Source organism: Photinus pyralis, unplaced genomic scaffold, assembly GCF_008802855.1.
Source record: "Photinus pyralis isolate 1611_PpyrPB1 unplaced genomic scaffold, Ppyr1.3 Ppyr1.4_LG3b, whole genome shotgun sequence".
Taxonomy (NCBI): Eukaryota; Metazoa; Arthropoda; class Insecta; order Coleoptera; family Lampyridae; genus Photinus; species Photinus pyralis.
This window is the reverse complement of record NW_022170510.1, coordinates 4,804,134-4,830,090: the sequence shown is the minus strand read 5'-3', so window position 1 is coordinate 4,830,090 and position 25,957 is coordinate 4,804,134. Positions and strand designations below refer to the sequence as shown.

Here is a 25,957-nt window from a genome sequence, read left to right as displayed (position 1 = left end):
CGTTTAAGATTTGCTCTAATCAGGAAAATTAACGAATTAATAATAATCAAAAAAAGCTGCAGATAGAAATTTCTTGGATCCTTCAAATTACAGACCTATAATGCTTCTACTTTGCTCTGGAAATATTTTAGAAAAATTAATTAATGACAGACTAAATTACTTTTTGGAGAAAGAAAACAAAATAAATAATAAACAGTTTATTTAGCCAGGCCAACAGAACACGCGATTAAAGAACTTTTTAATCGTGTTAAATCCTCTGATAAAAAATACATTCGGACCATTTATTTGTAATTAAAGGGGTATTCGATAGTATATGGTGGCCAGCTATCATGTACGAAGTCAAAAGCATGAATTGTGAAACAGATTTATTGAGTGTAATAAAAAATTACGTAAAAGATCGTATTACACGTTACAGTACTTAATAAGTTTCAAGCGGTCACCAAAGAAATAAGTAAAGGGTGCCTTCAGGGTTCTGTATTGGGACCAACGTTCCGAAACCTTATTTTCAATTTCAATACTAGTTTTAATAAAAATTTATTATTATGCAGATGACAAATATGTATTAATTGAAGAAAATTCGAGAAAACTTTTAGAAAATTCAGCGTCCTAGTTTGTCCTACAATTTGCGGTTCTTTGAACTTGAGTCCTCTTTTCAAATATCTTGAAAAACACAGGCAATGCATTTGAAAAACAAAAGTTGCATCGATTTCCGGTTCAGCCGGAAGTGATTCCGGAAGTGTCCATATGAAATCGGATAGATGAGCGGTTTAGGGTATGAGTGAGGGGGGATAGATAGCGAGGGACGATTTGGGGGGCGATGTGTATTCAATATTTTTCTTTTCGTTTATTAAAAAATTGAAATATCCTACAAATTCATTTTAGTTGTGGTTCGAAAAAACTGCACATTCTACCGATTTATTTTCATTTAATTTTAGTCTATTGTCAATAAGCCATTTTTCAACCTTTTAATTGATGTCAATCAAAAACAGTATCGGACCGAGAACTGCACCCTGCGGCACTCCACACATAATTTGAGATTTCAAAGCAATTAAAACCCACATATTGAGCACGATCACTCAAATATGATTTCAATAGCATAATACTTTTATAAGTAAAATTGTATTTGGGTTCCATAACTGGATGTATCGATTGGCATAGGTAACAACAACACAAAATACGTTATGGGGGGGGGGGGGGGGCTGCGATCACGTGCCATACCATATATACTTAAAGATAACTAAAAACAAGACTGGCGCAAAGATATCTTTTTACGGCGCATTCGTTAAGAGCACAATTTAGTATAAAAACATGATAGGAAAAGAGTAACTTTTGATGTTAAGTTAGCCCCCCCCCCCCCAAATTTTTGAAAACTTGTCTGGTTACACAGTAATGACTCTAACTTTAGGAAAATGAGGCATGAAGTACAAGGTTGTTCAAATTCGTGTCTCACCATTGGGATCTCCGTAAGGGTGAGAAATACAGTGTAGGGTAAATGGGCACATTTTTTCGGAGAATCAATCATTTAATCGTCGAATTATCGATACGTCAATAAACAAATAAATAAGAATCTGAATCGGTTGTCAGAATTTCCATTACACGCTACGTGTATAAGCTACTACTTTCTTATTTCTTATAGGTGCCTAATTGGATTTTTACGGAATGAGGTAAAGGACAAACAAGTTAAAAAGTAATCGTAAACGATTTACATAAAGCGCATTTCCACTTGCATTCATTTCCCATTTGTAAGATGCAACTTCTGTTAAAATGGTAAAAATCCGGCCACAAATATGAAAGATAGCGTTGCACATGGGCAATCCATTTTTGACGTGCTACTTCAATTTCAGTTTATGAGAAGAATTTCATTTCAATGCTTTTCTAAATAAGAAAGTTGGAACTGCGCATGCGCAAACCTAAATTTTGAAACTAATGTTAGATTTTCCTTTGTTCCAAGCGCCTAAGTATCAAATTTCACTTAAATGCTTCCATAGATAAAAAAGTTGGCACTGCGCATGCGCAAAATAAAATTTTGAAACTAGCGCTAGATTTTCCTTTATTCCAAGTGCCTATGTATCAAATTTCATTTAAATTCTTACATAAATAAAAAAAGTTGGCACTGCGCATGCGCAAAACCAAATTTTGAAATTGGCGTTTGATTTTCCTTTATCCCAAGTGCCTATGTATCAAATTTCGTTTAAATTCTTCCAAAAATAAAAAAGTTGGCACTGCGCATGCGCAAAACCAGATTTTGAAATTGGCAGTTGATTTTCCTTTATTCCAGGTGCCTATGTATCAAATTTCATTCAAATGCTTTTATAAGTAAAAAATTTTGCAATTCGGTTTATAAATGGTCGAGATGCGAAAAGGGCACTGTGAATTTTTAATCGATTCGATTCAACTTTTGGCGTTGCGTATTATATGGCTAAAGCTATGCCCATATTGAATTTCATGCAATTCAGTTCATAACTAACGGAGATGTAAAAGTGATCGAACATTTCTAAACAAAGTTATCGTTCACACGGACAGATAGATGGACAGACAGACAAAGGAACAAACGGACAGACCAACAGGCAGACGACAGATAGCAATGCAAAATTATAAACGATCTCTAGGATCGTTAATAAACGGCAAAAGTGTAAAATTATGGAACATGTAAAAAACGGTTTTTTGTTTTTTTTACAATAACTTTTTTTGTAAGCGGTACAGAAAAAATTCCTTCCTTGGTACAAGACTCGACACCATAACGAACCAAATAGCGAAAAAAGTAGAACAATAGCTCTTAAGATAAAAAACTAGTAGCGTCGCAAAACGAGGGGACGGACGGACGGACGGACGGACAAAGTGGCCACAATAGCGCATTTTTTTTTTATTTTTGTGGAAATGCGCTAAAAAGAAAAATAATGACGTGGCACGTTCTATACTTATTATTACAAGAAAAATGTCAAAATTGAATGAATTTCCTTTTTCTGATTCCGTAAAAATCCAGTATAAGGTCCATAAAAAAATAAGAAGGGGATAGGGGGGTAGAGGCATCAATTACAATAGAGTAAAATGTATAAAGGGACGAGAATGTTGTAAAAGACGCGAAAAACCCCTCCAATAATTTGGGCAGGGGGCAGGGACCCGGACCCAAATGAAATATCGGTTCCGGTTCTGTTTATATTTAAGCGAAAATGTTTATAACGGCCCCGGTCCGATTTCGGTTCTAAAAAGAAATAACGGTTCGGTTCTGCGCATTTTTTTCGGTCCATAACGGTTATTTTCGGTTCTAGTTTTTCAGAAAGTATGGCATTCAAAAAATTTATTATAACAACATGATTTGTTAATTAATAGGTGTGAAGAAAATGTCATGAATACCAAAACGTGACGTATCGTCAGTGTAGCTAATTTATAACGACAAGGGGAATAAAGGAGGAAGAGGGAAATATGTATTTAGACTAAAAAACGGAAAATTTTATTTTCTAAAACCTCGCCCCTCTTTTTTATTTTTTTTAAGTAGTGGCTAAATTAGCCCCATCGCCACCCGTAATGCCTTCAATTTCGACACCTTATTAAAAATGTATAATCCACCGATGGCAATCATAGAGTAATATTTTATCAATTTTCAGGACGTGGTTGCCGGCGCGTCCTTCAACTTCCAATAACCTGTTAAGAACCGTAAAAAACCGAAAAGAACCGAAAAAAGTAATATGGGTTCCGGTTTTCAATACGTTTCCATTTCTGGAGGAATAACGGTTTCGGTCCGGTTTTCGGTTCTTTTTCGGTCCGGTCCGGATCTCTGGCAGGGAGAGGGGGGTGATTTATTAAGCTCAGGTGTCGTTACTTTCTTTTGAAGTCCTCTCCCCCCTATCTAAACTCATCGGTATAATTATTTATATAGAAATATAGGACATTTTTAATACACAAAGTGATCATTAAACAAAACACACGATAAAACTATTGTACCGATCGTTCTGGAACATTCTCGAAGTAGATAGAGGATTAGTCAGGACGATAATGAATGAAAACGGATGTGACTCATTCTTTTTGTGCAATATAAAATGCCTTTTAGATTTTTCGAGGTTTATTGTTTGCTACATGGGCACAGATGGTTAATAAGTTTATTTTAATAAAGTTTATGAATATTTCAAATTAGATAGATAATTAATTTTGCTATATTGTATTTTAGATAATGCATAACGATATTTTTTCATGTTTGATGCGCCACCCTCCATAACAGCCTGTATTTCATGTTTTAAACTATTTTTCATCTTACTACTAAGTTCACAATATTGTGCCTGGAGAGCCCTTTATATTTCTGGAGCCCTGGATGCATCCCAAACCGTCTATACATGTCTCCGCGCCTGTAATTGTTAAACACATCCGTCCATATTTGATGACACCCTATGAAATGCTCATGAACATTTTGTTAGAAAACATGTAAGCACGGTATACAGGGTGACCATTTGAAAATGAAACAGAGCCTATTTTGGGGACCTCAAAACATTTACGAAAAAATCCTCGGACCCGTCAATTTTTGATCCAAGGGGGAACCATTTATTTGCTAGTTTCGCCTCCCTGGGGGCAAAGCCATAGCGGGGGTGACAAGTGCCCCCAAAATTTTAAATCGAATGGGGGGTCGAGTGATACCTTATTTTGAAGGTATTTTTATGTAGATTATAACTCTTAAGATTTAAATTAGTTTTATTTTAAGTGCTTAAAGCTAAAATCAATCAAGTAAATGTTGGAAATGTTGGCCTTCGACTTCCATACAATAATACAGGTTTTGTTCAAACCTTTCCCGTGCATTTTGCAAAACTTCTGGGGTGACTTGACGACATTCATCAATTATTCTTTGTCGCAGGTTCTCTAGCGACGTTGGCTGACTAGCATAAATTTTAGTTTTTAAATGTCCCCATAAAAAAAATCTAACAGATTTAAGTCCGGGGAACGAGGAGGCCATTCAATAGCTCCTCTTCTTCCAATCCATTGTCCTGGAAACGTTTGGTTCAAATATTGACGAACCCTTGCAGAATAGTGGGGTGGCGCACCATCTTGTTGAAATACTATACGATTTTCCAAGTACTCGTTGTTATTTTCTAGTATCTCCACTAATGCTGGATGAATCGTATTTTCTAATAACTTCAAGTACCTCTCTCCTGTTAGATTGCCAGGTAAAAAGAGGGGGCCTACGATATGGTTACCAAAAATGCCAGCCCAAACATTCAATTTTTCGGGACGTTGTGTATCTGTATGCACCTCACGAAATATTCTGGGATTTGAATCAGTCCAATAGTGACAGGTGTGTATTTGTCACTACTATTATTTGACAACAACAATTGACAAGCACTATTAAACTTTAAAATGTTGCTATAGTAACGCTCTCAACAATAACCAAGATTTCCGTTGCAGAATTGGCATAGCCACCTTACCTACAGGTATTAAAAAGAAAAAAAACAACAACAAAAAGTACGGTTCAGAATGTAGGAGAACAACATTTTTTGTATTTACTGTTGTATTAATTTTTGTTATTTAACTAATTCATTTACAAGCATTTTTTTCATAAGAAAATGTTGACACGTTTTTAACATTTATTAGCCCCTGTATCGGCTAGGCAAATTAGTAGCGATTTAAAACTTAAGGGTTATAATCCACATAAAAATACCTTCAAAATAAGTTATCACTCGACCCCCCATTCGATTTAAAATTTTGGGAGCACTTGTCACCCCCGCTAGGGCTTTGCCCTTAGGGGGGCGAAACTAGCAAAAAAATGGTTCCCCCTTGAATCAAAAATTGACGGGTCCGAGGATTTTTTCGTAAATGTTTTGAGGTTCCCAAAATAGGCTCTGTTTCGTTTTCAAATGGCCACCCTGTATGTATTGAATCATAATCCTGTTACAATTGTGTCCAGGAAAATCGATTCATCACCTGGGTTTCCAGGTTAATTTCTACCAATCCGATGTAATTTTCCAAAACATGGCGGATCTCCCAACTACCAATAGAAAATAACACCACCGTACTATGACCACATTGTCGCTATAGAGTCTCTGTGACTTTATACTAACAGTGTCGTCATAGGGTGGTCAACTGGTCATGCTGTCTATTGGCTGCGCCATGTTTCCTCCAGATACACCGGATTGGTGGAAATCAACCTGGAAACCAAGGTAATACAGACACCTTGCTGGAATCAAGTCCGAAAATATTATTGTAACCATACCAATTCGGTTAAACCAATCAGCTCAGGAAACATGGCCGCCGTTAGTATAAAACCACCGTAATTCTAGCTAGAAACTGGCATGCGTCATTTATTTTTTCAAATCCGCATTTCATACTTGTACCCCTGAAGTCAAGCAATTTTTCTAATGATAGATTGAACCATGGTCGAGACACTTTTACTGTATAAGAAAGTAGCTTTCGCTCTAATCCACAAAGATTTCACTTATCAATGTGGTAATGGTGCTATGGTATCTTTTAATTTTACTTTCCGAACGTCTTTCCGGTGTAGTTTTTCTTGTTCCAATTTTCGTGAACATTTTCTTTTGCCAGCCCGCCCTATAATTTTGGCATATCTTTGGTAGAAAAAGCGTACATAATCAAGTTTCCAAGAGAGTCTTTGAAGCCAACTGTTGCAACAAAGATATTTTCCAAGACACATTCCTTAGTAATTATTTGGGAAACCGTAGATATTGCGTTCATAACGCCCACAACTAATACTATTTTGCAGTGAATGCCACAATTCCTCAGACAGAATAAAAGTAAGGGTATGGGATGAAGATAACGATCTCAAAAGTAAACTTCGCCAAAAGTTGACAAGAGAGTCGGATGACTTTTTGGGCCAAACAATCATCGAGGTACCTTTTTTTCACTTTTATAACAATCGATTAACTCGACTGTCGCAGGTGCGCACACTCTCTGGTGAGATGGACGTCTGGTACAATCTAGAGAAGCGAACTGACAAGTCAGCCGTTTCCGGCGCGATACGTTTACACATATCGGTAGAAATTAAAGGCGAGGAGAAAGTCGCGCCGTACCACGTCCAGTACACCTGCCTACACGAAAACCTCTTCCATTATTTATGCGAGCAGAATAGTGGTGTTGTTAGTCTACCTCAAGCGAAAGGGGATGACGCCTGGAAGATTTATTTTGATGAAGCCGCTCAGGAAATCGTAGACGAGTTTGCTATGCGATACGGGATAGAATCGATCTATCAGGCCATGACGTAAGTGATTCCGCGATACGTAACCCATTTGACGAATTTTCGCAGGCATTTCCATTGCCTTTCGACTAAGTACCTGTGTCCCGGAGTTCCGGCAGTGATGAGTATGCTCCTCGCCAACATTAACGCTTATTACGCACACACAACGGCCTCGTCGGCGGTATCGGCTAGTGACCGCTTCGCCGCATCCAATTTCGGCGTAAGGCCACTCCTCGCTTTGCTCTTTTGAAACTAGAAATTGTTCTGTTGCAGAAAGAGAAATTCGTTAAACTCTTGGATCAGTTGCACAACTCGTTAAGGATAGATTTATCGATGTACAGAAATAATTTCCCCGCATCTAGTCAGGAGAAGCTTATGGACCTTAAGTCGACCGTAGATCTCTTAACCAGTATTACATTCTTCCGGATGAAGGTACAAGAATTGTCCAGTCCGCCGCGTGCCAGTACCGTTGTAAAAGACTGCGTTAAGGCTTGCCTGCGATCAACATATCAGTTTCTTTTTGAAAACACTTACGAATTGTACAATAGAGAATTTCAAAGTGATCCCAACGAACCTAAGCGCGATCCTGAGGATCACGGTCCTCGTTTAGATAGTGTTGATTTTTGGCACAAGTTAATTGCGCTCATAGTATCGGTTATAGAAGAAGATAAGAACAGTTACGGTCCCGTACTGAATCAATTTCCTCAAGAGCTGAATATCGGACAGCTATCGGCAGCGACAATGTGGAGTCTGTTTGCTGTCGATATGAAGTATGCGTTGGAGGAGCACGAGCAACATCGTCTGTGTAAATCTTCGGCATATATGAACTTGCATTTCAAGGTTAAGTGGCTTCATACAAATTACGTTAAAGATGTGCCTCCTTATAAGGGTGCTGTGCCTGAATATCCTGCATGGTTCGAACCGTTTGTAATGCAGTGGTTAAATGAAAACGATGACGTATCGTTAGAATACCTACATGGTGCCTTCAACAGGGATAAAAAGGACGGGGTAAACTCCCTCCTCGACTCTTCCCGATCACTAAGCTTTCTCCGTTTTAGTTTCAAAAAAGTAGTGAACACGCGTTGTTTTCGAATTCAGTTGTGGACGTTTTCACTCAACTGACGCAGTGTTTCGACGTAGTTTCAAAATTGGAATGTCCGGATCCCGAAATTTGGAAACGTTACATGAAACGTTTTGCAAAGACTATCGTTAAGGTGCTAATAGCGTACGCCGATATAGTTAAGAAAGAGTTTCCGGAACACTTAAAGGAAGAAAGAATAGTAAGTGCATACCCTTTACCATATTATTGCTAATATTGTATCCAATTGCAGGCGTGTATCTTAATGAATAATATTCAACAATTACGGGTACAATTAGAGAAGATGTTCGAGTCTATGGGCGGAGAAAAATTGGAAGAAGACGCTGCGAACATCCTCAAAGAGTTACAACAGAATCTAAACGCGGCGTTGGACGAGCTTGCCATGCAGTTTGCGTCCAGGTATGTTCAATCATAATAGTATACTGAGTGTTCCTTAAAGACATGCTAATATTTAAGGGGGACCAATTTTAAGAAAAAGACTTCCTATGAACGTATGTCCTAAACGTTTTAATTTTTGAGATACAGGGTGGTAAAGTATTAAAAAAATCAGTTTTTTAACAATAACAGAGATAATGTTGTAGACAGAATGCAAACAGTTAAGCGAAACCCTCTACAATAATTAGCTGGCCGTTATTGAATCGCGTATCAATTTAAATCCGAAGTACTTCTGGCAGTATGTTAGGGATTTTCGAAATCAGCGTTCAGTACCTAGTATAATGCAATACAATGATACAACAGTAGAGGATGGACAAGCTAGGGTTAATCTTTTTGCAAAATTTTTCTCAACTACTTATGTACACAATGATCCCAATTTTAGACATACCTACTTATCAGCCGTCCTCGTGTTCTAATGGTAATTCCCTAAGTCTTAGAGTAACTGTAGAAGAAGTTTTTAATTCCATACAAGCTCTTACTATGAGTTATACCTCTGGTCCGGATAAAATTCCAAATTGTTTCTTAAGATGTTGCATTTTTCGCTTTGCAATCCTATTCATCTTCTTTTTAGTAAATCCTTAGGGTCTGGTAAACTTCCTAGCTTATGGAAAACTTGCTTCATACATCCCATATTCAAATCTGGTGATCGTAGTGTAATTGATAATTATAGGGGAATTAGTATTCAATCGGCGATACCCAAACTTCTTGATAAGATTGTAGCGCGCCAAATTTCTTGGTTTTCTAGAAACATTATTTCTCCCAAACAGCACGGTTTTGTCTCGGGAAGATCCACAATCACCAATTTGTTTGTTTACGAGCAATTTCTGTCTAAAGTCCTGGATGAAAAGAAACAAGTAGATGTTACTTATACTGATTTTCCTAAGGCGTTTGACAAAATTAGTATCTCGATTTTAATTGACAAACTTCGAATTACAGGGATAACAGGATTATCACTAAACTGGATTTCTTCATTTCTGAGTGATAGAAGACAAGTTGTCCGAGTAGGTAACTTCCAGTCTATACAAATAACGCCTACGTCTGGAGTCCCCCAGGGTTTCCACTGTGGGCCCGTTTTATTTTTGTTATTCATCAATGATATCGTGGATGTAATCGCACAATGTGACTGTTTAATGTATGCGGATGATTTAAAAATTTTTCACTCTATACAATCTGAATTAGATTGCATTAATTTACAGTCAGATCTCAATCGTATATCTTCGTGGTGTGCAACTAATAGACTACAATTGAATGTATAAAAGTGTGCGGCAATGTCGTTTTATAGAATAAAATCCCCTATTACATTTAACTATTACCTAGACAATCAATTGTTACAAAAGAAATCTGAAATTAGTGATTTAGGAGTTATTTTCGATCGACGACTAAATTTCAATTCCCACATTGACGCTACTTACAATAAATTAATCCGCAGTTGGGGTCTTGTTTGGTTTATTGCTAAAGATTTGAACGTACAATGTTTGAAACTACTTTTCTGTTCAATTGTTCTATGCCATGCCGACTACGGATCGGTATTGTGGTCTCCGTTCACTGACCAAAATCGTAAGAAGCTATAAACAGTACTGAAGAAATTTCTTAGAACAATGGAATATAAGCTTGGAATTCTACATATCCAAGGAGCTTACGCATCAATTAGATCGGATTTGAGCCTACATTCCTTGGAAAACCGGAGACGCATTGCCGACCTATGTTTTTTACACAAACTTCTAAATGGTGCTATTGATTGTCCTGAAATTCTTGGTTTGGTGGATTTTTATGTTCCTAGGACTACATGCGTCACCAGAAATATACCGGGCTTCAGAATTAAACAATTTTCGAGCAATGTGTCTAGGAATAATCCTTTAACAAGAATTTTGTCCGATGCAAACTATTTTTGGAAATTGCCGTGGTTTAATCTGTTTAATTCAGGCTTATAAAATTAAGCTCAAACGTAATATTGATTACTAAGTATTTTTTGTTTTTATTCTATTGTGTGATTTCTAGTTTTCTATTTGTATTGTCTTTTAGCGAAGGTTTATTAGGTTGAAAATCAATTTATGTTAAATTAGCTAAGAACATGTTTTTTTTTGTGGTATTTAATGTAACAGGTGAATTCCGTAAATATATTATTATTATTATTATTACATCTTTATGAAATTTGGTACAGGTTTCTATGCATTAAGATCTGAGGTGCAAAAGTTTTCATTTTCTCTGCCAGTGGCGTCCATATGGCTTTTGCATTGAATATTTTTGGAATACTACGCCACTGCTTTCTCTTAAATTAAAAATCATTTTTTAAATGTGCATTCATTTTTTAGCAAATTTGATCTTCTGGTTTTTCTTTGTCCGGCGCATGGTTTTCGCTTACAAAAATAAAAATCGTTTTAAGTGAGCCGGTCCATGAGCCGGTCCAAGAATCACCCCCTTAAATATTACCATGTCTTTAAGGAACACCCTGTAAAATGTGTGGTCATAATCCATACACATTAACTGGGCTTGGATTAAGTTCTGGCACAGATTAACTACTGGTTTACGTGAAAATCAAAATTTTCCATTGGGTGTCCTACGTAGTACTAGGACACCACCATTATCGTATCCACACGACAGCAATACCATAGTTTTGTGCTTGTTTTGTGCTATTGTGTGCCCCAATATTCAGGTTTTGTGCGCCTTTCCTTTCGGAGTAATTCAAAATTTCTAAAATGAGTGTAACAATTTATCTTATTATTTGAATATTTAGTCCAACTTTGATTCAAATACTTGAACTCTACAGTATTCAAATATTTAAATATATGTACAGGATGGTTCAAATTCGTTTCTCATCATTGGGAAATCCGTAACAGTATGAGATACAGTGTAGGTTAAATGAGGGCAAAGTTGCCTCTTTTTGTGACTAAAAAAACCGCATTTGAAATTTTTGAAAAATCATTGAAAGTAAAAATCCAATATGGCGTCCGTAAAAAATAAGAAAGTAGTAACTTGTATCTTCTACATCCAGCGTGTCATGGAAATTTTGAGAACAGATTCAAATTTTTTGAAAAAAGTGCCAATGGAAGGTGTCACTGTCCATTTCCGACCGTTTACGCTTAGGAAATTGCGTTTTTTCATCACAAAAAGAGGAAACTTTGCCCCCATTAACATTGTATCTCTCACTGTCACGGAGATCCCATTGGTGAGCCCCGAATTTGAACAACTCTATACAAATAAATTTGTGTTGACCCCACAGGCAAATGTCATGTAGTGGTACGGAAACTCGGGCGCCACCAAGGGATGCAAACTTGCCCTTGGACAAGTATTTGGGGGTAAGAACATGTTCTTGCTTCTGGACCAGATGTGGCGGTAACAACTGTATCGGAAGCCCGAAAAACTAAAAACAAAGCTATAGCACGGCATCGATTTCTCAAAGAAGAACGACGACGCATAGTAATTAGTGGTTGCTACGGAAGGTTAACAGCGGGAAATAAAACATAACAAACATCCCCCTCCTCCCTTATAATCAACGAAACCAAAGAAATGCTTACCTCCCAAATAACGGTTACGGAAGTAAAAAAAAAATAACAATCAAAGCAAAAAATAATCAGATAGAATACCACTTTTAAAACGGCGAAAAGCAGAAATCCTAAAGGAATGAACCCCCCTCTAAATTAAGCGTTTACCTTTTATATTCGGCTATGGCATGAAGGGTTTCCCAACCGAGACCGCATATTCGTTTATCTACATCCAACTTCTTTAATTTATTGCGCGTCCTAAAAATCTGATCTTAAAATTCAAATTAATTAAGAGCGCTTCTTTTGATACCCCACACATTTCTATAGCTATTGTTAATCACTTCACTTACTTAATTGGCCGGATTGAAATTTCTAAAATCGGTACTCCAATTAACACCTATTGTTCATTAGAATTCCTCAGGTCGGCATAAACGTCGCTTATCAACCTGATAACGGCGCAAACCTGAACGCCCCTATAGTTTTAATGCTCTTTTATAATTACCACAGGAAACCAACATCTAAGTAATTACTTAACGGAGCTGAAATTCTAAAACATTAATTCGCCGTCGTCTTCTAAATGACAAGAGCTTTCGGGCGCAACAAAGACAATTGAATTATCTTGACGGGAACGGTTACAAACAGTGAATTAATTGCCGCGTTGTTTACGATCGCGGCGAATGAAACACATTTCTAGAAATTAAATTTACCTTTAGCTTCAATCTTCAACTCCTACGGCCAATGCAAATACGACACTTTTCCCGAGATATTCGTTTCAGCAATAAGTATTTCATTTCCTTCATTTTTCGTTTGGAAGTACCTATCCTCCGACACACCGTTTTCAAGATATTCGCACTTAAGTTTTGACGTCACCAACGTCCGGGTGTTCCAATCGCCCTTTGTAAGTACATCCTTGCGACACTCCGCTCTTGACCTATGAAGTATTATATTTATAACAGACCACGACCAAGGGTCAAGGATAGGGAATGCAATCCGGCAGCAAAATCTCAATCCCGGTATTTGCGGGATTGTTCTATGTTAATCCCGCGGGATCTCGGTATTTGCGGGATCCCGCAAAACTTTAAATAAATTGGCAAATAAGCAATTCTGTGCGGTTAACTTCTGTATTAAAATAAACCGCTAATTATTACAATATTTAACAAAAAAGTACCTTCAGCCTAACTTAGAGCTCAAAAAAAGGTGAACTTCTAAAGTGCCTCAAAAATCATAGTACATATTTAACGAAAAAGTTTAATAATTATTTAAAAAAGAACTTCTCCGTTATGCGTTTCATTAACAAAGTAAACAGAGTCGTCCCCTTGGTCGACAAATTCCTCAGTCCCGCAAATCCCGCGGGATCCCGCTCCATTTATGTGCGGGATTAATCCCGCAAAAATGCTGCGGGATCCCGGTATTTCAGGAATTGCATTCCCTAGTCAAGGAGGACGACTGTGGTTAATAGGAATTAATTCCTTTCGTTGAGACCTTGCATTAAAGTACCAGTAAACCATAAAACCAGTTCCTCCTCCCCTCTCCCAACTCCTACATAAGTCTTTACGAAACAAGCACAAAACAATTACATATAAGGCATTCCGGGAATAAAGGGCGTCCCGTTAAGCTTCAAACTAAACGCAGCCAATACCTTGGTATCGGCGCAGATATCAAGTACAAAGCTACGATATTAGTGTCGAGTCGATACGAGAATATTGGTGGTTAGGAAAATTTCTCTTTTCTTCAAAACGACGCACAATGCTTGTGGATTGGAGCACGAATCGGTACAAAATGAGGATAATATTTTGGAGACTTAGCAAATTCGTTCTTCCGCGGACTCTTCCAAGATGGTGCCCAACAAACTGTCGTGTGCCCTATCCAGTTATGTCGTCGTCTTCTTTTCGTTTTCAGCACGCTTGGTGTCGCCTCTATCCCTCTCAACACTTCTTTATTCGTTAGCCTGCCAATCCATTAACATCCTCCGGTAACACCGCAATTCAAATGACTCAATTTCATTCTTCATATGCCAAAGGTCCAAGTCTCACTCCTATGGAGAAATACAGATATAATGTTGTATTCATCTCTTGATCTTTTATTTATATTGCTTCCTATTAATCCTTGCTCACTATTCCGCTATTCCAATGTTGTCAGCAAAAAGGAACGTGCCTATTTTTGTACCCTGACCTCCTCTATGACCTAGGTTTTCTCTTACCTCCTCAATTGTGTTGTAATTCAAAATACTTCGTAGCTATGCAGGGTTAATTGCGAATATATAACATAAGCATAGCGGGCGGACGAAAAGCTCACTCAAAGGAGCGCATATGGCAATTCTCAGTTACAAATCGTCTGCCCATTTTGCAACTTCCATAATATTAAGTGCTACCATGTCTGCTCAGTAGCACAAATATAAAAGATGAAATACAATACAAAATCCATACTTTATGGCTCTACCGATTTCCGGAGCAATTAAGAAACAACGCAGCAATACATCCCTTGCTACAAGTTGACCGATTTATTCTTTCTAATTCTAACAAAACCACGATCCATCATTTTGAATTTTTTGCAACAGAGAAATGTTTAAACCTATGATGCTCAATGTTTAAATTATTCTAACCCCAAAAATGCCTAAAAACCCAATTTCACCTATTCCTTCATATTGTTATTTTTTTCGCTTCAAAAATTATTTTATACCTACTCATTGGTTAAATAAACGTTATTGAAGCTGACCGCCTCCAAACTTTTTTAGAAGAGCTTCAAAAACGCCACCGAGGTAAACTACCACAAAGCAACCTTTTGTTATAGAAATGCAAAGTTCTCTCGATTCTTACGCACATTTTTTTTCAGTTTGGAGCCGCGTATCACGCAAAGCGTTAAAGAATTGGGTGATTTACTGTTGGCCATTAAAGGCGGTGGCCAACCCGGAACGTTAAATCAACCTGCACAAAGAAACGCGGTGGCCGTTGAAGCCGATGACGTACTAAGACCCCTCATGGATTTGTTAGACGGCTCGTTATCCCTTTACGCACAATCCTGTGAGAAAACGGTTCTGAAGAGACTACTCAAGGAACTGTGGAAGATTGTGATGCGAATTTTGGAAAAGACTGTAGTGTTGCCTCCAATGACTGATAAAACGGTAAGATTTGTGTCGTGTCTTATTTTTCTCTTTAATGAAAAGGTTACAGATGGTGTTTAAGAGTTTGACTGATAATGCCAAAAATTTGGCGGCCAACACGAAAATTGAAGACATGTCTAGGCTGTTCAAAAATCATATGACGGGGAAACAAGACGTTAAAAACGCGCTGAGTGGTGTTATGGACATATCAAAGGAAGTGGAGAAGAATCTGTCACCCAAGCAGTGCGCGGTGTTAGACGTTGCCTTGGATACCATCAAGCAATACTTCCACGCTGGAGGAAACGGTCTCAAAAAGGCGTTTTTGGACAAAAGTGCGGAGTTGCAGAGTCTACGTTACGCCTTATCTCTGTATACGCAAACAACCGACACGCTAATCAAAACTTTCGTTACGTCACAAATAAATGAAGGTAAGCCCTTTCGATTTGTAACTCCCTGTATGTGTATCTATGTCGCTTTACGTAATATCTGTGCTAATATGTCTTAAGTTACATAATCTTTTATTTACATGAAAAAACACAATTTTAACAAACATTTTGAATTCGTCTCAAAAGTGCCTCTAAACGATAAAGAAACTATGCTACAACGTCAAATCTCAATCTCTATTGATCGTGAAGATACAGAGACGGGACTCGAAGCGTTGGAAGAACCTTTGAAAGCAAAGAAAAGGCGAGAAAGTCGTCAAGGTATTGGCAAATCGCAGCCGAAAATCTTAATGCTAATTTATTAGTTTCGATTATAAATATAATCTACATCTATCGCACATACGCAGCGGTCAAAATCATTCTGCAAGAAAGTAGCGTAAAACTAGTTTAGATAATGCTGTAGCATAGATTCGTTAGTTACAACTTCATTATTGTTTTCGCCTGACATAACTTGGTCATTTTAAAAAGTAACGTAAATTATTGCATCAAAATTCATATCTGATAACATGGCGTATATTATTCGAAATTTATGTCTGCCAGTGTTTCGTCCGTCCAACGATAAAGATCGTACTGCTGAAGCAGTATGGTAATGTAGAACCTCCTATAGAGTGATTTAGAATCAGCGCCCCAAAAATTTTCCATTAGAATTTCTTATTTTGTACTCCCCTTCTCAGCACCTGAAAAGTGGGAAAGACGCTTTGCATTTTTTGGGTATTAATCATAAAATTTAATTTTTCTATTACCCATACGAATTGAGGAAAATGTAGACAAAGAGTTTGTTTTGGAAACCCCTACAAGAAGTACCCATTTCTGGTTAGGTTGTCATAATGTCGATCTCCCGCTGTAGGAGACATTTTTGGTCTTCATTCGGGACGGTACCTCTGATGTTAGAATCGGAAGAAATGTAGGGAACCGAAAATGACCTAAATCTCGAGCGCCCGCGTCCCCAAATTATCCACTCCGAACCTTACAGTCTCAATAAGAAAGCACTAGTTTAAGGGAGGCATAAGCTAAATTGCATTCGTATTTTAGAGTAGAAAGATTTGAAATTGAATCTGATAGGTGATAAGGAAATGCGGGGGTGTCGTCCAACAACGACCTAGGAACCAATGAGAAGGGATTTCCAAGTTGTACCGTGTTTCATATTTTGGTTGTTTTCTTGCAGTTTTCGCGACCCTGAGCCACTTTTTTGGGAAACTTTTTTATCATCTTACTACTACAAAAAAAGTAAAAACTGCCTATTTTAGATATTTTTACGTAGATTCCAAGTTGGTATTTTTTACACACCCTGTATATCTTTAACTTTAATTTTTGTATTCTTTTTCCTGATTAGAGTGACATATATTTTTTTATATAATTATATATCGGGTGAATAGTCCAAAAACGAACATGCGGGCAATTAACATGGTAACAAATGTTTTTTGCAGATTATTGCTCTCCATGTTAACTTGAAAGCTTTACACTGACACCGTTCGAAAGATTTTATTGTCGTCGTCTAATGATATACCAATTAGGTAGTTCATTTTCAGTTGTATTTCTCATTATTTTATCAAAAATTCGGTAATAAATCTAATTAGTAAAATCATGTTAAGCTATGACTAGTAAGACAAAAAGCAGATTCAAAAGTGATTCAAGTCCATTCAAATCCATATCAGTTGTTGAAAATTATCATTAATTTTTTGTAAAATCTATTTCACTGCGGAAATAGTATATTAAGAGACAAGTGTATAATTAAACGAGTTTAATTTATACCTGCAATATAATTTAAAAATAAGGGAAATACAATGAAATCATATATTGACTACTTGAATATATTTCTAATTAAGTAGGCGTAGTCTTTATCATTCAGAACAACTGAAATACATGTCAATCAAAATAGGACACACGGTACATAAACCCAGTTTTATTTATTCACATTTAAAGTTTTGACCCCTCCGATGAAAACGTCTTGTCGATATTTATTATTGTCTCTTTGTGAATACCCACTTCCGATGGTCCGTTTGCGAGTTTTAAGAGATCTCTGTGACCTATGGTCTGATTGGAACGGGGGATTCGTCTCGATGGTTGGATACCCACTTCCGACGCTCCCTTCGTATATTCGTGTTTAAAGTTTTGACCCTTCCGGTGAAATGTATATCTATTATTGTCCCTTTGAGACTCACTTCCGACGCTCGGTTCTCGAGTTTTAAGACATCTCAGTCGCAGGAACCAATGAGGTATCGTTGAATGGGTCTCGAAAAGACCTACAATTTTCCATTATTATTATTCACGTTTAAAGTTTCCACCCTTCTAGACAGCGTCTCCCCCAAACCTATGGTTTTTTCTTTGTTGGTACTTCTTCGATCTTTCCGTTTCAAAGAATGTGTAGTGGAAGTTTTGACTACCCAGATGGAAATGTCTTCTCGAAACCGACCACTTTCCCTTTGTCGGTACCCATTTCTTGGCTTAAATTCCGTACCCGAATGAACTGGCGGTAAATCACTTTCACGAACTTTGGCAGTCACATCTCAAATCTGCTCTCGCTGGCCCACCCTGGCATGTTCCGCCTTTTCACATTCGAGTGTTTCATCATTTCGTTACATATACCTTCGAAACTAGCATCCTATAATTGTTTTTGACACTAAAATTAAAAATGTTGCAACGTTTCGTTCCAGTTCACTTCTTACAAAACCGTTCACTGTAGATATAGAAATGAGATTCACACGATCCACAAAAACCCATTGTTAAAGAGAAAAAAAAAGAATCTAGTTTGGGGTTTTCAAAATGGAGAAATTTGACAAGAATTCCTTACATTTTCTGAACCCAATTAATCCGAAAAATACTGGGTCCGTTTCGCTTCCCTTACAACAAACAATTTATCACTGTTTTATCCCAAAAAAGACCAGGCATTATATGTAAAAGACAGAGAATCTTCTCATAAAAAAACTCTTATGTACAAACTTTTTAATTTTTATTTATTACCCCTCTCTTGTTTTAGGCCCTCAACAGGCTTACATCCAATTACAGAGTGACCCGCATAATGCTTTTTTTAGAGGTGTCTCTGCAGAAGGTCTTAAGTTGTTCTATACTACTCCGGTATTTACCTTACGAATTAGGGAAACTGCAGAAAAAATTCACCTCAACCCAGGTTCGAACACCCGACCTTCGGATTTATAGTCCAACGCTCTACCACTGAACTATAAAGCCAGATTTTTCGGAAATGTGGATTTTTGATTAAGTAAGTTTTATAACAAAACTTTTGACGTATTGAATTTTATTGGAGAAATGGGAACATTCGATATACAGGGTGTAATACATCGTAGAAAACAATTAGGTGGTAGAGGAGACACTTCGTCCAAAGACATGTTCGTTTCTTGTTCATCTGTTTCCTCGCCAACCACATACGAGGATAAAATTAACTGCTTTGCCTAGGTTTTGGGGTATACACTTTCGGAATGTTACCCAAAAGATTCCGATTTCGAAGAAACTTGGTATCTGGGTATATAAAATGGAAACCAAGTAGCACAAACTTGTATACAGGGTGAGTTTTTTGCACTTCCACTATAGGGATCTCGTAAACCGTAAGAGATACGAAGTTGGTTAAATGGGAAAAAGTTATGCAGAATTTTATGCTGATGAATTATCCTATTCAGAATTTCTAGTACCTCTACAAATAGCGAAGTTTTGGACAAAAAACGGATTTTCGAAAATGCGTTGGCGTTCATTTATTTTCCAAAATGTCAAAAAATACTTCTTTCACCTTTCTGATTTTACTAAAATAAAGTTTTTATAACTTGTGGGTTTCGAGTAAATCACATAAACTTTCTTATTTCTTATGGACGCCATATTGGATTTTGATGGCACTGGATAGAGGAAAAAATTACAAAATGACCGATACTAAACACTCAGTATTTTATTTGGGAATCAACCTTGCATTTTTGCCTTGTTTTACAATGCATTTCTTGTGGCAATAATTCCATAGCCATGTTGATGGCTACTATGCTAGGCAATAAACAAATGAATGTGGTTGCAATCACAATCGGCCATGGAATTATTGCCATAAGAAATACATTGTAAGCTTCAAAGCAAAAATTTAACATTAATTTTCAAATAAAATACTAAGTATTTGGTATTGCCGATCTTGTAATTTTTTTCTCTATCGAGTAACGTCAAAATCCAATAGGGCGTCTATAAAAAATAAGAAAGTTTATGTAATTTACTGGAAACCCACAAGTCATCAAAATTGTATCTTAGTACCATTAGAAAGCTGAGAAAAAATCAGTAAGCGTTGGTTAATAGTTATTTATATAACAAGAGCGCGAAGTTCAATTTCGCGCATTGAGACTGAAGGTATTTTGACGAGGCGAAGCCGAGTTAAAATATCAGTCAAATGGGCGAAATAACTTCGCGCTAGCGTTATATACAATATTTTTTCTACAACTGAACCGATTGTTAATTAAATTTGCTGTTTAAGTTCAATTTTGTCACGTGCGCGAAATACTTTTTTTCACTGTTGACGATTTCGCGCACGTTGTAAAGAGCAACCTTACTTACTAATTAACCGTTTAAAAATCTAGTACTTCGCGTTTCGAAATTCGTCAGAAAATGACAGGTTTTTTTGACAGTTGTAGAAAATAGTTATTTATATAACAAGAGCGCGAAGTTCAATTTCGCGCATTGAGACTGAAGGTATTTTGACGAGGCGAAGCCGAGTTAAAATATCAGTCAAATGCGCGAAATAACTTCGCGCTAGCGTTATATACAATATTTTTTCTACAACTGAACCGATTGTTAATTAAATTGCTGTTTAAGTTCAACTTTTTCCCGTGCGCGAAATACTTTTTTTCACTGTTGACGATTTCGCGCACGTTGTCAATAGCAACCTTACCTATTAATTAACCGTTTAAAAATCTAGTACTTCGCGTTTCGAAATCCGTCAGAAAATGACACGTTTTTTTGACAGTTGTAGAAAAAAGTATTTTTTGATATCTTTGAAAATAAATGAACGCCGACGCATTTTCGAAAATGGCATTTTTCCGTTTTTTTGGCCGTAACTTTGCTATTTGTAGAACTAGAATGCATTCTGAATAGGATAATTAATCAGCATAAATTCTGCATAACTTTTCCCTTTATCTCTTACGGTTTACGAGATCCCTATGGTGGAAGTGAAAAAAATCACCCTGTATAATAGATACTAAATGTGAGCCACCAGATGTACCTATAAAGAACGTTGAAATACATTCTAAGAACCTTTTTCACCTATTGATTTTTTTCTTCTATTAAAAACATATTTAATTCATTCCAAACATATATTTCACAAATAGAAAACACAAATAAAATACATACTTTCGTAACACTAAATATTCTAATAATTTGAACAAAATAAATATAAAATAGTAACAAAATATGTAAAATATAGATAAAACCAGGTGTCAAATTCTTGACAGAATAGCTTCCTAGCTGAAACCAAAAATTGCCAACATATGTACGCACTTACAGACTGGAAAAATTTATTCTTTAAAAGTTGCTTAAAATGATCTAAAACGTCGACATTTGATGAAATTTTGAAATGTTCAAAAAACGGCTATCGCAATAGCTACCTAGCACATGCTAGGAAGCTAAAAATATATGTAGGTACAAAATAGATATTTAAAAGTTAAAAATACAAAAAAAATTTGGAAATAAATCAATACAACAAATTACATATTAAACTATCCCAAATAACTAAAACCTCTTTATTTCTAAATATTGGGATTGGGATTGGCCACATAGTCTATACGCGTTATGAAAAACACACAACAGTAATTTAAAAGTACCATACAAAGAGAATAAAATGTTAACGTTGGAAAAATAAATTTTATTCACTATAAATTGGTATTTAAATTGGGTTGTGATAAAATAAATTGACAAGGTTGTCTTTATTTTTCTTTTACTTTCACTTACATTTGGCCTAACGGTTTCACCACACTCTTAAGAAAAAAATCATTTGTATTAGTATGCAAAGTCAACACAAAGCATATAAATGATGAAATTTGTGTGGTAAAGCAATTGAATGATCAAAACTACTATACAGGATGTCCCACGACGAATACAGACTATTTTTTTAGTACTTGATTTTTTCTCGCCAGGTTTACAATAAAAAAAATATTGAATTGCTAATATTTTAAAAACTAAAACATTTTTGAAGTAAATTATTTTATACAAAGTTTAGTTCTAAATAGCTAAATTAAATTTTAATTATTTTATTACCTCTTGTAATAACACAGTCCACCACAGCCGAACCTCTTTTAAACGGAAATCAGCTCAAACATAACTATTTAATACCTATAATATATAATTATATCTATAATAATATAATAAAGACATACCTAAGTTGAATTTGATGCAATAATAACTATGTCATAACTGTATCTAATAAAAGTAATGCATGGTGCAAACCATAGTCTCAGAAGGTAGGTACTCACATAAATTCATGGTAGGCGTCAAAATTGTACTACTGCTTGCTTACGAATTACACATTTCTTCTTACTGCATGGTTACCCGTTAGTTAGCGCATTACAATCTAGATAGGTATACAGGTAAGCTATAATGAGTCACTGCCTCATTTGCTTCCTCATGTAATTAATGCGTATAGCTCCATGGTTCCTATTGAAATCCATACTAACACTGTATCAACTACTTTTAGATACACTGGAGTCGCAAGAAGGAAGCGTGGGTGAAGTTTCAATTCAGGTGGACTTATTTACACATCCGGGTACGGGAGAACACAAAGTTACAGTAAAAGGTAGTTACCTGTCTTGTCTCGATCGCATATTACAGTATAGTTACAGTGGTCGCGGCGAACGATCTCAAATGGAACTTAGTGTCGGGAATGTTCAGGCCGTTTGTCGAGGTGAACCTTATTGGGCCCCACTTATCTGACAAGAAACGAAAACATGCGACCAAGTCCAAGGCAAACAATTGGTCGCCGAAGTACAATGAAACGTTTCACTTGTACGTATTTGTTTAACTTTGAGCAATTGCGGCTCATCCGTTCGTTTTAGTATAATTGGGAATGAAGAGCAGCTGGACTTTTTTGAATTGCACATCTGCGTGAAGGATTATTGTTTCGCTCGAGAAGATCGATTGGTTGGTGTGGCGGTGATGCAGCTCAAAGATATCGTAGATAGGGTAAGTTTAATTAAAGAATTTATGGTCATTACCGTTGTGGTGGAAATGAAGAAAACTCAAAATAGAACTTTGACCTCATATGTTGATCATCTGAGGAAAATGCCCAACGGCGGACATTTTTGCTCTCTTAAGGGCTCTTAACAACTCTTAAAACCACCTATCAATTTTTCGGTCTTGCAAAGATGAGCGAATCTCCAAAAAGTAAAGGCCTTTGGGAGACTCTTAAACTTCATATAAAAACTCAAAAAGGTTTATCAAGGGAAGTCTATTAAATAATTTTAAGTGTATTAAAAATGTTTAAAGCCTCTTAAGGACCCATTAAAAGTTCTCAAAGCAAGATCCTTTGACTCTAAGACTCCTGAGAACCTTTGGAGACTCTTGAAAGAATTTCGAATGCTCTTAAAGCACTTAGAGACCTTTATAGGGTTAATTTTTGAATGATCTTTTGCGACGAACTTCACAAATAACAAATGGCACGAAAGTTATATACCTAATATAATTAGCGGAATAAGGATTACAATTTAATTACAAGAAAAATAAATAAATTTACAAATTATTGTAAGTAAATTATGTCAGCGGACGAAAGTAGCGGCAGTCGGCGGCAACCTGGATGTAATGTCGGCGGAACGGACGGACGGACGGACGGACTCGTGCTCCACCAAGGGACACGGCCTTGCCCCCGGTCGGACGAGTTCAGCAAATGGCAGCGGTCGCATCGAAAAAAATCTAAAACAAAATTAGCACATTGATAACAAATAAAATTGAGGTACAAACATTCCAAGAAATACACCATTGTTTAAAAAGAAAGTAAACAAACAAGACCTTGATTACTAACTCAAATCGCAAAATTGTTTTGTGTTAAAACGTAATTAGACCCACGACATTGATTAGAGAAAAACACCCGAATTCATTCCAAATGTCTCCACACAAACTACAACGTCCCAAACTGACATTGTTTACACAGCAATATACTTCGTCCTTTATGCATTGGGTACCTAACTACAAAATCGATATTTGTAAATCGATTTTGGTGGATGCTCTAGATGTGAATTTTACACATATTGTATGATCACGCGAATTTTGATCAAAAATTGTTACCTACTTATTTATGTAACAATTTTGATGGCCTTTTTTTAACATTTCATCGAGAACTGGCTTAAATTGAAAATATGCTTTCAGGGTTCATGCGCATGTTGGCTTTCGCTCGGCAAACGAATTCAGATGGACGAAACGGGTTGGACCATCCTGCGTATTCTGTCCCAGAGGAGCAACGACGAGGTCGCGAAGGAGTTTGTAAAGCTGAAGTCCGACATTAGACAAGAAAATCCGCTGCCAAATCAGTGAAACTCGCAGATGACAACGGAGAATGTCGTGCACTTCATTAGCTTCTGTCATGTTACAATTTGGTGACCGAGGTTTAAAAACAAAAATAGAGCTGTGTTCATTACTCTCATCTCTAAAACAATGGAAATTAGTGCATAAACACATAAAAAAGTAATGGACCGTCCTATACTGACTGGTTATCAGACAGTCTACATTTACATCAACAGTATGTAATATTCAATGTGCCTCCTAAACCATACTTCAGAAACAATAAATGTTAATGTAAATAAGATTCATTGCATAAAAACTGGGCGATTCACGAACGTTTAATTTAGAAAAAAAAGATGCAATAAAATGCATAAACAAGAGTTAGGATTTCTCTCATGTATTTGTACTTGAAAATGTGATTCAAATAGCGTAAGAAAACTGAGTAATAAATATCATAGATATTTTTATATGCATGAGAGAATTTGGATTCCTGATTGTACAGTAACATTCTCTTAAATCTATGTATAAAAAAATTTATAAATACAATTGGACTTTTCCTAACATTCTTCCGCACATTTTTCGTTTTAATTTTTATGTGAGTCGTGCTGTTTGAAAATATTATACTCTTCTGCCACAAAAGAGTTACGCCTTATACTTCTTTTTTCTAAAATACTTCGTGCTTATAAAAAATGTAAATTTTACCTATAAATAATCATTACTTTCTTTACTGTGATATTGAAGTATAGTATGTATATGTGTATCTGTGTTGTGCTATATGTGCCGAATTTCAGAAAGCATGTACCAGCAGCCCTGAAGGACTTATTTTATTGCACATTTTTGAAGAAATACCATTTAATATCGTGACCACATACATTACAAGTTGACAATATGTAAGTCTATGTACTTTTTTTATTATTACTTTAGGCATGCATTTTTATACTTTGTAAATAATTCGAGCTTCATCTAAACTGTATTATTACAAGAAAAGTAACAAACATTTGAAAAATCTTGAGTAGGCACTAGTGTTTCCTTACATTTCGATAACCGATACATTTAGTATCAATCACGATCTTCCATTGTGGTATATATGGTGACTGTCAGACCCTTTACTATTAATTTTTCTACACTGGATGTTTACGGATTAAAAGTTTTTGCTACAAAAATTCTAAAACGTTGATATGTAATGTAATACGTTGGTTTTATTGTATTAATCGTATATTCATATCCATTTCGGTGCTCTTTGATTCTATCACAATTTAAAATTTGTTACTAATTTTTAAGATTCTAAGAGTTATAAACGTATAGGTAATTGTTATTCATTCATTAGCTGTGCTGTTGATAAACTTTGTTTAAGAAGTTTTCTTATGTACTTTAATAATGGAATGACCAAATACGTTGTTTTTGAAAAATTATATGGTGTGAATGTACCTAATCAACCACACTTAACGTACGCAAACTTTATGTAAATTTATAATGTTAATACGTAAAAATAGAAGCATAAATCTATCAATTTAGATCTCTACATGCAATGTATTATTGTTAATTGATCAATCAACTGCGTTGGTTGGTTGATTGCTCTGATGTAAATACATGTTACAATAAAATCTATCACTTCATTTTAATAAGCCACTAAACAAATTACACTAATAACATGGACCATAGTTATTAATTAATTATAATAAATAAAACAAATGTATAGTTATTAAAGACAACAAATACATATTTACATTTTAATAGGTTGTAAGTGTCCCTTCTGTTACGCGAGCA

General features: G+C 36.1%; 1 protein-coding gene across 1 annotated transcript in view; it reads left to right on the top strand.

The window, feature by feature from the left end:
• LOC116166817 (protein unc-13 homolog B-like) overlaps positions 1-25,798 on the top strand; it is a gene marked incomplete at its 5' end in the record, with an annotated part of 35,799 nt that extends 10,001 nt beyond the window's left edge. The window contains 12 exon segments of the mRNA XM_031481970.1: positions 6,701-6,827; positions 6,876-7,195; positions 7,241-7,391; positions 7,445-8,179; positions 8,230-8,451; positions 8,503-8,669; positions 15,020-15,308; positions 15,358-15,715; positions 22,395-22,493; positions 22,540-22,702; positions 22,753-22,879; positions 24,059-25,798. Coding sequence (XP_031337830.1) covers positions 6,701-6,827; positions 6,876-7,195; positions 7,241-7,391; positions 7,445-8,179; positions 8,230-8,451; positions 8,503-8,669; positions 15,020-15,308; positions 15,358-15,715; positions 22,395-22,493; positions 22,540-22,702; positions 22,753-22,879; positions 24,059-24,223 — 2,923 coding nt within the window.
• Positions 25,799-25,957: the final 159 nt, after the last annotated feature.